The 12,661-nt window shown below is 41.0% G+C and overlaps 1 protein-coding gene across 12 annotated transcripts in view; it reads left to right on the top strand.

Moving 5' to 3' along the window:
• Positions 1–12,661, top strand: part of NEBL (nebulette) — a 159,794-nt gene that overhangs the window by 94,527 nt on the left and 52,606 nt on the right. For 5 of the 12 annotated variants that reach the window (XM_025199731.1, XM_025199734.1, XM_025199737.1 and 2 more), the window contains 6 exons: positions 3,515–3,607; positions 3,995–4,087; positions 5,792–5,884; positions 7,043–7,189; positions 10,405–10,497; positions 12,422–12,526. In XM_025199731.1, coding sequence (XP_025055516.1) covers positions 3,515–3,607; positions 3,995–4,087; positions 5,792–5,884; positions 7,043–7,189; positions 10,405–10,497; positions 12,422–12,526 — 624 coding nt within the window. The remainder of the gene's footprint in view (positions 1–3,514; positions 3,608–3,994; positions 4,088–5,791; positions 5,885–7,042; positions 7,190–10,404; positions 10,498–12,421; positions 12,527–12,661) is intronic. The other 7 variants (XM_025199728.1, XM_025199738.1, XM_025199730.1 and 4 more) reach the window with 6 other exon arrangements.

Below are 12,661 nucleotides of genomic sequence, written 5' to 3'. Positions count from 1 at the left end.
CCGATAACCACTACGAGCGTCTTAATTTGGAGAGAGATTTGAGGTCAACCATCCCCAGGGAGAAGAAAACAAAACTGCAACTGCATTGTGCAACGGTGTGCGCATTTTTGCACATTAACTGCTGGGGTTACACTTAAAAATATGGTCAGTAACATGATATTGGTAGTAATGACACACTTTTATCAGCATAGTCATAGTAGGACCATGCAAGTTCTTTGAATAACTAAAAGGTGGTTTTTTTTCATTTTCTCACTAGAATTGTATTCCTTACCCATATAGAATATGACAACGGATACTATCTTCCTCAGAAAAATTACAATAAATAAGCAATTTTTATTTATTTTTTGAAAAACAACTTTTTGTGACTATTTCCCCAAATCTGTCTCATCACTTCTTATCCCATTGTCACTCTGACTAGTGTTCAGGTACAAGTTATAAAATAAAGCAAGTTCAGCTTCCTGTTTCTGTGTACAACAACATTGTTTTCAGTTAGACATCTTCCTTCCTTCCTATAATAGAAAGGTGATTCTATCTCCCAAGACCAGATTTGAACTGGTGATAAGCAAAAGCATCTGCATCCATTGCAAGTCACTTAAATTGCTTCATTCTATACTATATTATTTCCTGGCAGCAGTTGGGATATAAAAATCACAAGAAAAAAGCAATAAAAGTGTACTACAAGTAACATCAATATAATGCTGTTTATTCTTTCAATATATTTCATATCTTAATGAAAATTTAATGTGCGGTATTCTTTCTTCAAAATTCATAAACAGCCTGCCTAGGAGGTGGTAAAGGGTAGATTGAGTGAAATTCTGTATAAACCTGAAGTGAGGGATGTCAGAAGAACACAAAGCATCATTTCAATGGTATTGTAGTCTTTGTATGTCTAGCATACATTAAAGTAAAAAATGCCAAAGACATTAATGTCCTCTAATGTGATTGTCTAATTAAAGTATGGAAGTATGACCTGACACCCATCTTGCAAGGATAATAAAACTAGCTGTGTCACAACATAGAGAAATGCATTAGTTTGTTTTGTCTCATTCAGGGCACATCTACACATTCATTAAAGTGCTTTAGATAATGTGCATTAAATCTAGTACCTTCATTGTGAGGTACTAGAAAAATGTGCATTAGCCTATTTTAATCTGCATTAACTAAAGACCTCTGGGTGCCTGCACATGAGTGCAGAGTTTGCTCCCATGTACTGGAATTTATTGAGTCTGCTGGAGCGTGGCAATTGCTGCACTCCAGCAGCCTCCTGCGTCTCATATATCAGCATCCCCACACTGAAAAATGGCGGTGGGGTGCTTGCACTAATGCGTTTCAAATGAGTTTTAGTTCAAGTCCCCCTGCTGCCATTTTTAAGCATGGGGATGCTGATGCATGAGACACAGCTGTGCCTTAATTAGAGTAGCTCACAAAGCCCCTCTAATTAAAGCACCACCCACCCAACCCGAAACATGTAAGTGCCCATCACTTTTTTGTGACACTTTAATGCACATTAAAATAGGCTAATGTGCATTAAAGTGTACATGTAGACACACCCTTAGTTTCTTTAAACACTCTTAGGCACTTTACAGTAATTACTGAAACATACAGTGCTAACTCCAAAGGTGATACACAAGGACATTTTAAGTTATGTCAGCAAGAGGATCTGGTGGGGAATTTAATTAAGGTAACTTACAAGACTAGAGACCAAAACAAAATGTAAATTTAAAGTCCATTAGGCTTGAGCATCTAACATGTCTCTGAATTTAGCTTAACAAGCTCAAAATTGCCAAGCATAACATTCTGTTGCTCTGTGTAAAACATTACATGGCTTAAAATGTACAATCAATGCAAAACCAAACCAAACCAAACCAAACCAAACCAGAATAAACCTGGAAACAAACACTAAACTAAAACCAAATAATTCAATTTAAAACCTGCCCAAGCAAAAAAGGTATCTTGTTCTGAAGCTTATGAAACATCCCAGATGTGGCAAACAAGACTGAGCTCAGCTTGTTTCCAGATCTTGAAAATTAAAGTCAGTGATGTTCAGGATCCTGTTGCTCATTTTGTTATTGTGAGGAATCAGTTTCTTAAATAATTGTAGCCCAGATGACATTAGGCACTAGAAATAATACTTACAATGATTACTTTCACCAATGTTTGTAATTGATACAGCAGGCCACTGGGATGTTTTAAAGAGGGCCCGAGTAGTGAATATTTGTGGAGAGAGAGGTTGGTGATGGCTGGAGGCATTTGTTTTCACTTGTTTGTAACTTTACTATTCTTTAATCACCAGGGCCCAAAATTTTCACTTCTGCCATCTCTCTTAAGCTGTTTATTAAAATTTGGGGACAAACAGTTAAGCAAAATCATAATTGTTAGAAGGAGGGTAGAGAGGAAGTGGTCTTGCCCACGTTATAAAATTCTAGCAACCATTTATTTGAGAAGTTTTAATACCTCTGTCATTTCTTGAGGTCTCTCTGAATCCTAGCTCTACCCTCCAGTGTATCTACTACACCCCCCAGCTTGGTGTCATCTTCTAGATCGTAGATGAAGATATTGAACAAAACCAACCCCAGGACTGGCCCATGGGGCACTCCACCCAATACTGGCTGCCACCAAGCCATTGATTACCACTACCTCTTGAGTGTCATGATCCATCCAGTTTTCTATCCCTCTTACAGCCCATTCACTGAACCGAGACATCCTTTGCTTGTTTGCAAGAATGCTGTAGGGAGACGGTATCAAAAGCCTTACTAAAGTCAAGGTTTATCATGTGCACAGCTTTCCCCGCATCCACAGAGCCAGTCATCTCATCATAGAAGGCAGTCAGGTTGGTCAGGCATAAATTGCCCTTGGGGAATCAATGCTGACTGTTTCTGAACACTTTCTTCTCCTTTAAGTGTTTAGAAATGGATTCTTTGAGGACCTGCTGCATGATTTTTCTGGGGACTGAGGTGAGACTGACTGGTCTGTAGTTCTCTGGATTCTCCTTCTTCCCTTTCTTAAAGATGGGCATTATATTTGCCCTTTTCCAATCTTCTGGGACCTCTCCCAATCACCATGAGTTTTCAAAGATAATGGCCAGGAGTTCTGGTTACTGCTGAACACTTGACTTTACAACCTTAATGCTATTTTAGTGTAGTTCTCTGTGATATAAATATAAATCTATATAAATGCCTCCAGATGATGAACAGATAAAGATACCATCCTCCGCATAATCTTTAAATCTACTCCATTATACACCATGAAAAAATAACCCCCTATATGTTTGATGTAACATCTAATATGAATCTGATCCCAATCAATATTCTAGTATAAAATCATGACCTAGTCCATACTTCAATAACTCTTTTTTATGACCTAAAGGGAGGTATTCAACACCATCCAAGGTATAGTGGTATGTTTGTAAGGTCTAATTGCACTTAGTAGAAGAGAAGGATTACAATGCTAGTTGTGCTTTTGTGCCCTTCTGTGTCTCCTTTAAATTGATAGCATTTTACTGTATGTTACACAGGTAAAGTACAGAGAAGAACTTAAACAAGCCACAGCTATTTCTGATCCCCCAGAATTAAAGAGAGTCAAGGAAAACCAGAAGAATATTAGCAATGTGAGACATATTTATTACTTGCAGAATCTTTTCTATTGCGTTAAATGCCTTGATGCCTAGATGACTAAATCTATGGTGTTTGTATAAATTCTGCTTTGTCAGAAGGACTAATAAAATTACTTAAGTGGATAGCCCTTTTCATAGTGTTTGAGCTTATATTAACAGTAATGGGAACTACCTCCCAACACCACAATAACATTACTTTCTAGGTGTGTGAATTTGAACATTTGCAGAAGGCAAGTTTGTAAGTGCCATCTGGATCAAAGTGAGCATCTGTGAATGAATACATTTCTAGTGACATGCGTGTGTGTTATGTACTGTGTCCTAACAAAGCACAGTGTTTCTGTTGTTTGGAACTCCATCTATATCTAACGCCCTGTTTCCCAGGTCCAGTACAAAGAGCAGCACTGTAAAGCTACATCTGTGATTGTCACCCCTGAGATCGAGAGAGTCAAGAAGAATCAAGAAAATGTCAGCATGGGAAGTTACTTTATTTTCTTCTTATTGTAATCACATGATTTAGTGTTTTCTTGCAAAGCAGGCTCCCCCATGCTGTGTGTTGTCATGAATTAAGCCTGTCCTTGATAATGAAAAACACATACTTATACTTTTCTCTCAGTGGATCAGTAACAGTTTATGGTTTAGTCAGAGTAATAGTTTATGGTTTAGTTTTTTACTAGAACATGCTATCCAAACTTCAAGAAATTCTTCAAGTACTTTTCTTAAGTCCTTTCTAATATTTTAATATCCCTTTCGAAAGTGGAAACCAAAATGGAAGAAGTGTTATGATGTCACTAATGCCACGTACAGAAGTCTTACTAGCATTTTAATCCTACTTGACACTCTCCAAATTTACATAGAAGAGTCAGGTTTGTCCTCTTAGGCCTTTGGTAGACATTAAAGTAATGGCACCATTGTGATCTGAGAAATTTTATGCCTCAGACCTGTATTTTACAGGATGCTTAATGTTTGGAATGAAGCATAAAATTCCTGAAATCCCTGTCACACCACTGCAGGACTGCCTCCAGTCCTATTGTATTGATCAGGCAGGAGATGGCTCTGTCCTAGAGCCTGAAGTTGCCCTGTTCTGAATCCCGATGCTCAGCTGAGTGTTGGGCTTGGGCATGGACAACTCCAGGTCCCAGTTTGGGACTTGAAACTGTCCCCAGCCCAATCTTGAGAATCAGGCTGGTGGTAGTTTGGGGACCTGTGCTTGTCTGGGGACGGTGCCAACAATCAGCTGTCCAGTTCAAGACCTGGGGCTATCCTGGGCCAATGCCAACGATCAGTTGATTGTCAGCACCAGCCCAGACAGGCCTAGGTCTTATTGGAAACCCAGTTTGAGACCCAGGTCCAGTTGGAAACCTGGTTTGAAACCCAGGTTTGTCCAAGGCCAGTACTGACAATCAATTGATTATCAGCTCTGGCTCCAGACAGCCGCAGGTCCAGTTGGAAATACAGGATTGTCTGGGGCCAGTGCTAACAAGCAACTGATTGTTGGCATGGGTTGAGGCAGCCTCTGTCTGGAGCATAATACAGGCCACATGTTCAATTTAGGTGCCATAGAAACTGGCCACAAATATATTCTACATTATATGTAGAACATCTTTGTGGTTGATTGGCCATTTTGTGGCACCATAAATTGGCTGAACATGTAGCATGTTATAATTTATTGTGCAACTAACAAGTTAATAATATCATAAATGCAATGTCTGTCAAGGGCTTAAGCGACAGCACTATGCTGGAAATTACCTTCATCAGCTATCGGACTGGGAATGGTTTCCTTAAATGTTGGCAGGGTGGCATTTTTATGGAGAAATATGCTGATAATTGGTACCGTATGTTACTAATTCTACCACTTCCAAATATGAGATGAAAAACTAATCATTCCCATGTGGTGGATCTTCTCCAGTACATATTGCCAAAGAGCCCATACATGCCACAGACATGCTTTGTTGCACCCTCTAAGATGTATTCCCACTTGGAGAGCCTAGAAAGCTAAATGATTATTGTTTAGAAAAATAACACATGAAGGTTCTGATGATTGTGGCATTCCAGCCTGTAGTAGTGGCTTGTAAGGTCTAACAGTGCATTAGGTAGGAGAGGATTACAAAACATTTGCTGTGTTTTTATGCCCTTCTATTTCTTTCTTAAACTGGTAACATTTTACCATGTTTTATACAGGTAAAGTATAAAGAAGAGATTAAACAAGCCACAACTATTTCTGACCCCCTGGAATTAAAAAGAGTTAAGGAAAACCAGAAGAATATTAGTGATGTGAGACCCATATTTATTACTTATTACTTGATCTTGTCTGTTGTTTTAAATGCCTTGATGCCTAAATGAATGAATGGTGTTTGAATTAATTCTGCTTTATCAGAAAGACCAATTTATTCACTTCAGAAGACAACCCTTTAACTCAGTGTTTGAGCTTGTATTAACAGCAATGGGAACTTTCTACTTGCACAAAAATAACATTATGTGATGGGTGTGAGCATTTGTAGAAGGAATGATGATAAGTGCCATCTGGTTCTAAGTGAGTGTCCATGAATGAATGACATTTCTAGCAAAATGCATGTGTGGTGTTCAGTGTTTTTGCAGCATTAGACTACTGTTTTTGGGTACCTTCAGATGTTACATTTAGATGGATATAGCTAGGGTTAGGATGATCTAAATGATCATGTGTTCAGATATTTGGGGAGGTTTAAATCAGGCCCAAAATGCTGGGCTCAATCTAAATTAGTTCACCTGAGTAGGTGAATTAAGTTAGATCATGAACAGGGTAACCCAATACAGAGAACATCTATACACGTTTAGAGTGCAGTCCAAGGCCAGGAAAGCCCAGCTGCTTGCTCAAGCCCTAGCCCTGTGTTCTTCCTGCCCTCCCCTCCCTTCCCCTTATCTGGCAATTTTTAACTCCCTTCCCTCCAACTCCACCCATTTCCAGATAGGACAACACCCCACAGACCCTCTAGCTTTCCTGATCCTGCAAACCTCTCCCCCTCCACCCTCAGTGGTTTTCCAGTGCAGCTTCTGGTACTGGTGAATGCCTGCACGTGTCACACTCTGTCACAAGTGGTGGGAGAAAAGATTATTTGGGGGGACTGGGTGGTGTGGGGCATGCCCGCCTGACCCCCGCCCCTCCCTCCTTCAGGGCCATTGAGGGGGACAGCGTGCGCTGGTGTTGCATGTGTGGTGTGTGCGGAGCGCGTGGCAGGGTTGCTGGGTGTGGCAGTGACGCTGTCACCATCCACTGCAAAATTAGTTTGTGGGTACTAAGCCCAATTAGCCCCAGCCTTCTGCCACCTATGTTTCCTGTCTACAATCACATGACTTAAAGCAAGTTGCATGATCATAGACTGTGTAAAGTGAACTTTTTGTACATGTACTTTGTTGCTTTGAACTCCATCTATAATATTTCATACCGTTACTCAGGTCCAGTACAAAGACCAGCTCTGCAAAGCTACACCTGTGAGTGTCACTCCTGAGATTGAGAGAGTGAAGAAGAATCAAGAAAATGTTAGCATGGGAAGTTGCTTTATTTTTTCTTATTGTATCTCAAGCATTAGCAGTTTCTTACAAGTCAGTCCCCACCATGCTTTATGTTTTCCTTAGTTAAGCATGTGTTTAATAATGAAAGACACTTATACTTAAATATATTATATATTTATATATTATATTTTTCCTGTAATAGATCAGCAGGAGTAACAATTTTTAAAAGATCTATTAACCAGGTCATTGCATGGTTCAGGAAATTAATTAGGTGCAATATTGTTCCTGGCCAAACAAATGACCATGACTAATTTTATTTATTTATTTTTTAATTTAAACAAAGTAGTATTTCAACCAAACCCATTCCTCCTGTTCCAGTAATAAATCTGTCTGATGCAGTCCACTACATTTTCCACTGGTGAAAACAGATTACAATTAATCAATGACAATTGTTGTTTTCACCTTCCTACCCCTTCCTCCCCACCTAAAAAAACAACTTACTGATGATTGGTGTTAGATATCAAAAATGTCCATCATGATGTCTTATTTCTTCGGGGGAAGAAGATGTAGAAAAAAACAGAGCATTTATTAAGCACATTTTTGCATCCTTGTGTAGTTGAAGGACCATCTTTGTACTTCCTGTTCTGTCTTCTAAGGGCCAACCACTCTCCATAGAAGGACTTCCAAGAGACATAAGTTAATGGGACTAGTAGCAGCTGCAACATGTCAATGGCAGCTGATGTTCATTTAGTTATTCATCATGAGTCATTGATCCATTCAGAGTTACTGCCTTCCAGAAAACAGTCCAACTGCCACTATATCTGTGATCTTCATGCTTTGTTCCTAGATATACAGGCTTTTATGTGTATTTTAATATTGTATTATATGCTTGTTGTTTAAATGTGCTCCCCTTACTGAATGATACAGGTAAGTCTATGTAGCTGATCCATCCATATCATTGTTTATCATTCCAGTTTTTGTATTATTTGCCAATTTTATAAGCAATGATTTTATATCTTTCTTTCAAATTATTTGGGCCCCTGCCACATGTTAAACAATTAACTGGTTAATCACGCAATCGGTTTAGATTGGCCACATGTGCCAAGTAGTTATCACGCCATAAAAATGTCTATTCAGCTATCAAAAGACCTAACCAGCTATAGAGTTGGTGTTTGAAAATGTGTGACAACTCTATAACTGGTTTCTATCCAGTTTTAATTTGAGTGTGTAGCAGGGTCCTTAGACAGTAATGTCCTGTTTACAATTACTGTTGTAATCTACCAGGTACCCAGTTTTTAGTTCACTTAATATATAGTCTGCACTGGTTTTCGAATGATACTATTTTTACATACTATCATGAATGTCAGAATATGCCAGTGCTGTCATGGTCCACCAGGCTGGCTGGCCTAGTGGGTAGAGCTGGTCATGGAGCTGGGGTGGGGAGGGGTTACAGGGGTAAGGGTCAGAAGCCACGAGTTAGGAGCCAGAATGCCAATCCAGGGTCAGGAGCTGGGAATCAGAAATTTAGCTACCAAGTCTGAAGAATAATCCACAGGGCAAAGTCCAAAAGTAAGCCAAGCTGGGGTCATGAGTCAGGAAACAGGTCTGCAAGGAGAATCTAAAAGCCGAAATCCAGGAGCAAGCCAAAGGCAGGGGCAGGATCTAGGGAAGCCAGAGATATTGCTGGGACAGGAGCTGCTCAGAGACTGCAGCAAGGCTTAGGTGCTGGAGGAGTTCCTTAAATACAACTGTAGAATCAATCAGAGGGAAGGGGCTGGTGATCAGCAGGCCTTGATTAGTGGTAACTGGATCAGCATACTTAACAAGGGCTGCAGGGTAGGAGCCGGACTGCGCCTTACAGAGTTGATCTAGGCTGCAGTGCAAGAGCTTTGCAAGCATGGTTACCTTTATCGACCAAGCTTGAGATATCATAAAAAATTAGACATTTGTTTAAGAAGACCTGCTTTACATTGAATCATGTTGATTCACATGGATTCTCCTACCTTCTTTTAATTCTTCACTGAATCCCTGCCAGTTTAGCCTTCCTAGGGTTTTGTCTGTAGTTCTTGAGTCATGTAGTTTACACTGTTGAAATACTGGCATGATGTTGACCATGAATTTCTTTATTGAATTATCTTTGGAAATGAACATCCTTAAAAAAAAAAAAAAGTGGAGACAGATTCCCATTCTGCAAAATATGTCTCAGTAACCTTAAGTGAGATTTTTGACAATTGATTTTAATTCTCTCTGTATGCCTATATACTATACACAGTCATCTTGCATCTACTCCAGCTTGTCTTTCATGAACAGTCACCTCGGAAAATAGCGTGTAGAAGTTGGACCCATGGATGTATCCTTTATGTGGCTCTTGCGTTTGTATAGGTACATAGTTATGGTGGGTGCTATTAAAATTTTGAGACTTCCCTTGCTGTAACTGAATTTACAGAAACATTTATGTTATAACCCATTCTAAGCTTACGGCTGTAACTCCTGCCTTTTTAGGTTTGAAGCACCCTTCAATAGATTCAAGGTATTCCTTGATAGAATCGTGGCACCCCTCAGAAAGTGCCCGATCTTAGGCTGCCTATAGACATGATTTGATGCATTCTAATTAGAACACATTGGAGCACACTCGTTTAATCTAGTCTGCTCCACATTCTAATTAGAATGCTCTAGGATCACCGCAGTATCATGTGTATTAAGACCCTTCCCCCTAACCCCCCATATTTCAAAATGGCCCTGGGGGCGCTTTAACTAAAGCTTGTCAAATGAGTTAAAGCGTCCTTCAACCATTTTTAAATGTGTGGGGGCTTAATAAACATGATGTTGCAGTGTTTTAATTACAGTGGCTATCTGGGAGCCACTTTAATTAAAATGCTCCCGACCCTCCCACTCCTGAGCATGTGTGTAGGTAGCCTTAGTTTTTACTCTTTTATTTTGAATATAGAAAGATAATAGAGCAGTTATTCTGTTGCAGAGAACTCAGAAAGATGACACCATGTCCAAACCACAGTACCCTGATTAAGAATTACTGGCATAGGGACTACCATAAACACTGGAAAATACTAGTGTGGCAAATGTCAAGATATTATGGGTGTATATCAGCATGTTTATACACATCACAGGGATCCATAATAAGAATTCAAGGTTATACTTCAAGACTCAATGTTTTATAAAACTTAACAAACTGCAAATGCAGTTTAGTCATTGTTTCCCACATGACCTGTTATATTTTATATTTAAATGTAATGCAGTCTGATCATGTTTTAATAGATTACATACATTTTTATTCTGTTGAATAATAGATTCACTATAGAAAGCAGCCTGGCAAAGCTACTGCTGTGAGTGTCACTCCTGAGATAGAAAGAGTCAAGAAGAATCAAGACAATATCAGCTTGGCAAGTTCTCTGAATCTTTCTGTTCTCTGAAACCTTTGGTTACTTTTTGAGTATAACAGGAGAAACTTAAGGAAGGATATTTGATACCTGAAAACTCATCTAAGGGTATCCCAACCTCACAGCTGGTTCAATAAAAGATATAAAAAATCAAGTGTAACAGGGGTACACTTTTCAGGTGGGATTTCATTTAACAGGTGACAGTTGTTTGCATCAGCTATTTGGACATGCAGGGCCAGAACCCATTTCACATATTAGACAGCTAAGGGTTTGTCTATACAGCCTTTGCAGTGCTCTTGAGAGTCCCACCATGAAGTAGATCTTTGCTCATTTGCTTCCACTTCAAATCTGGAAAAGAGGCAGTGAAATTCTGAGCTTGGCCCTGCTACTTTAAAGTAAAATGGAGACAGGAAAACCAACACTGATGGCAGGGAGTCACCCTCCAGGTGACTTCACTGCCTCTTTTCTGGATTTGACATGCAAGAAACAGTAGTAAGTGGGCACAACCGTCTTCTCAAGAGTGTGGGGAGCAACTGTATGAGACAGCTAGGCATATAAGCATGGTCTTACTCTAGGATTTTGAATTCTGGAAAAGTTTTTAACATATTTGCTTGTGTAATGTGTTTTCATTTTAGCTTGGTCACTGAAAGCAGCAATGAATATTCACCAACATTTTGCTTTTCTCGTTCCTGCTCTCCCCTCCTGCCTGCACCTGCTAGGGTAGGAGGGGATGAGGAGAACTGTGTTCAATAACTGCTACAGCAGCAGCCAATGCTGGTAGAGATGGTTTAGACAAGGAAACAGAAAATGTGTACAGTCAGGCCTTGATTTACACGGTGGTTACATTCTTGAAAAAACAGCGTGCAAATAGAAATCGTGTAAAAAGATACCAAGGATCTATGAAAAATAAGGGTTTAGGTTCCAGATGCAGCCAGTAATTTGGACGATAAATGCCTGTGTGTGTGCAACCGCAGAGCAGCATGCAGGCAGCGAGGAGCAGAGCCCAGCTGCTTGGAGAGCTGTGTGCAGCTGGTAAGTCTGGTGTGGTGGAAGGGGAGGAAGGAGGGAAGGGGTGTGGAGGGGGAGATCAATGTCCCCCATGGTGAGGAAGGAGCGGGGCAGAGGCAGACGCTGCCTGGACGGACATGGGACGAAGCCGCGGCTCTGGGGGGCACGGGAGGGGGACTGTATGTACCCTGGTAGGGCACCGAGGAGGTGTGTGCCCCCGGATCTGCATGGAGTGGGGAGGCAGGCTGCAGCTGTGGGCTGGAGCTGGGGCTGCGCCAGGCTTTTCTCAGTGGGGGGCTGGGCTCAGGGCAGGTGGCGGCAGTGCCGTGAGGGGGCTATGGGGGGGTTTCAGCCACCCCAAATTTCACTGTAGCCCCCCTGTAGGCTCCTTCCAGTGTCCCCACCAGCCACCCAGAGCCCAGTCTGGCTCAGACCCCACTGAGAAGAGCCCTGTGCAGCCCTGGCTTCAGCCCACAGTTGCAGCCTGCCCCTCCCCCCCCTCCCCACCCCAGGTGGGCAGTGCCTGCCCCAGCCTCTTCCCCACTCCCTCCCTCACGGTGGGGGGGGGCGTTGATCTGCACCCCAACATCTCTTCCTTCCCCCCTCTCCTTTCATCACAACACAAGACACTTACCAGCTCCACTGAGATCAGCGTGGTGGAGGAGAGGTGGGAAGTCACCAGTTGATTCTAGATGCATCTGTGCATCTCGGTGACCACACTGCACCATATAAAAGTGAATCCATGCCATGTACAAAAAAAAAAGGTGGCAGTTAATTAACTGTGCATAATTGAAACCGTGCAAAAAATACTATGTAAATCGAGGCCCGACTAATAATAATTTAGAAATCTATATTATAATACAGTTTTATAGTAACAGTAATCTAAATGAAGGCTTCACATGTTGTTCCTGTTTTCCAGGTTAAGTACAGCAGTGATCAGAGGCAGATGAAAGGTAGACCTAGTGTGATTCTAGACACACCTGAGCTAAGGCATGTCAGAGAAACACAGAACAACATCTCAATGGTAGGGTACACTCTTGTTAGAGTGCTGCTAGATTATACTAAGGAATGACACTTGACTGTACACTGGATTTTGCCCTTCATTAATCTAGGTAACTAATTAAACACTGTACTAAAGTTTGGAAACAATGCTTTTTCT

This window comes from Alligator sinensis, unplaced genomic scaffold, assembly GCF_000455745.1.
Source record: "Alligator sinensis unplaced genomic scaffold, ASM45574v1 scaffold221_1, whole genome shotgun sequence".
In the NCBI taxonomy this organism is placed as follows: domain Eukaryota; kingdom Metazoa; phylum Chordata; order Crocodylia; family Alligatoridae; genus Alligator; species Alligator sinensis.
This window is presented reverse-complemented; position numbering and strand designations above follow the sequence as displayed.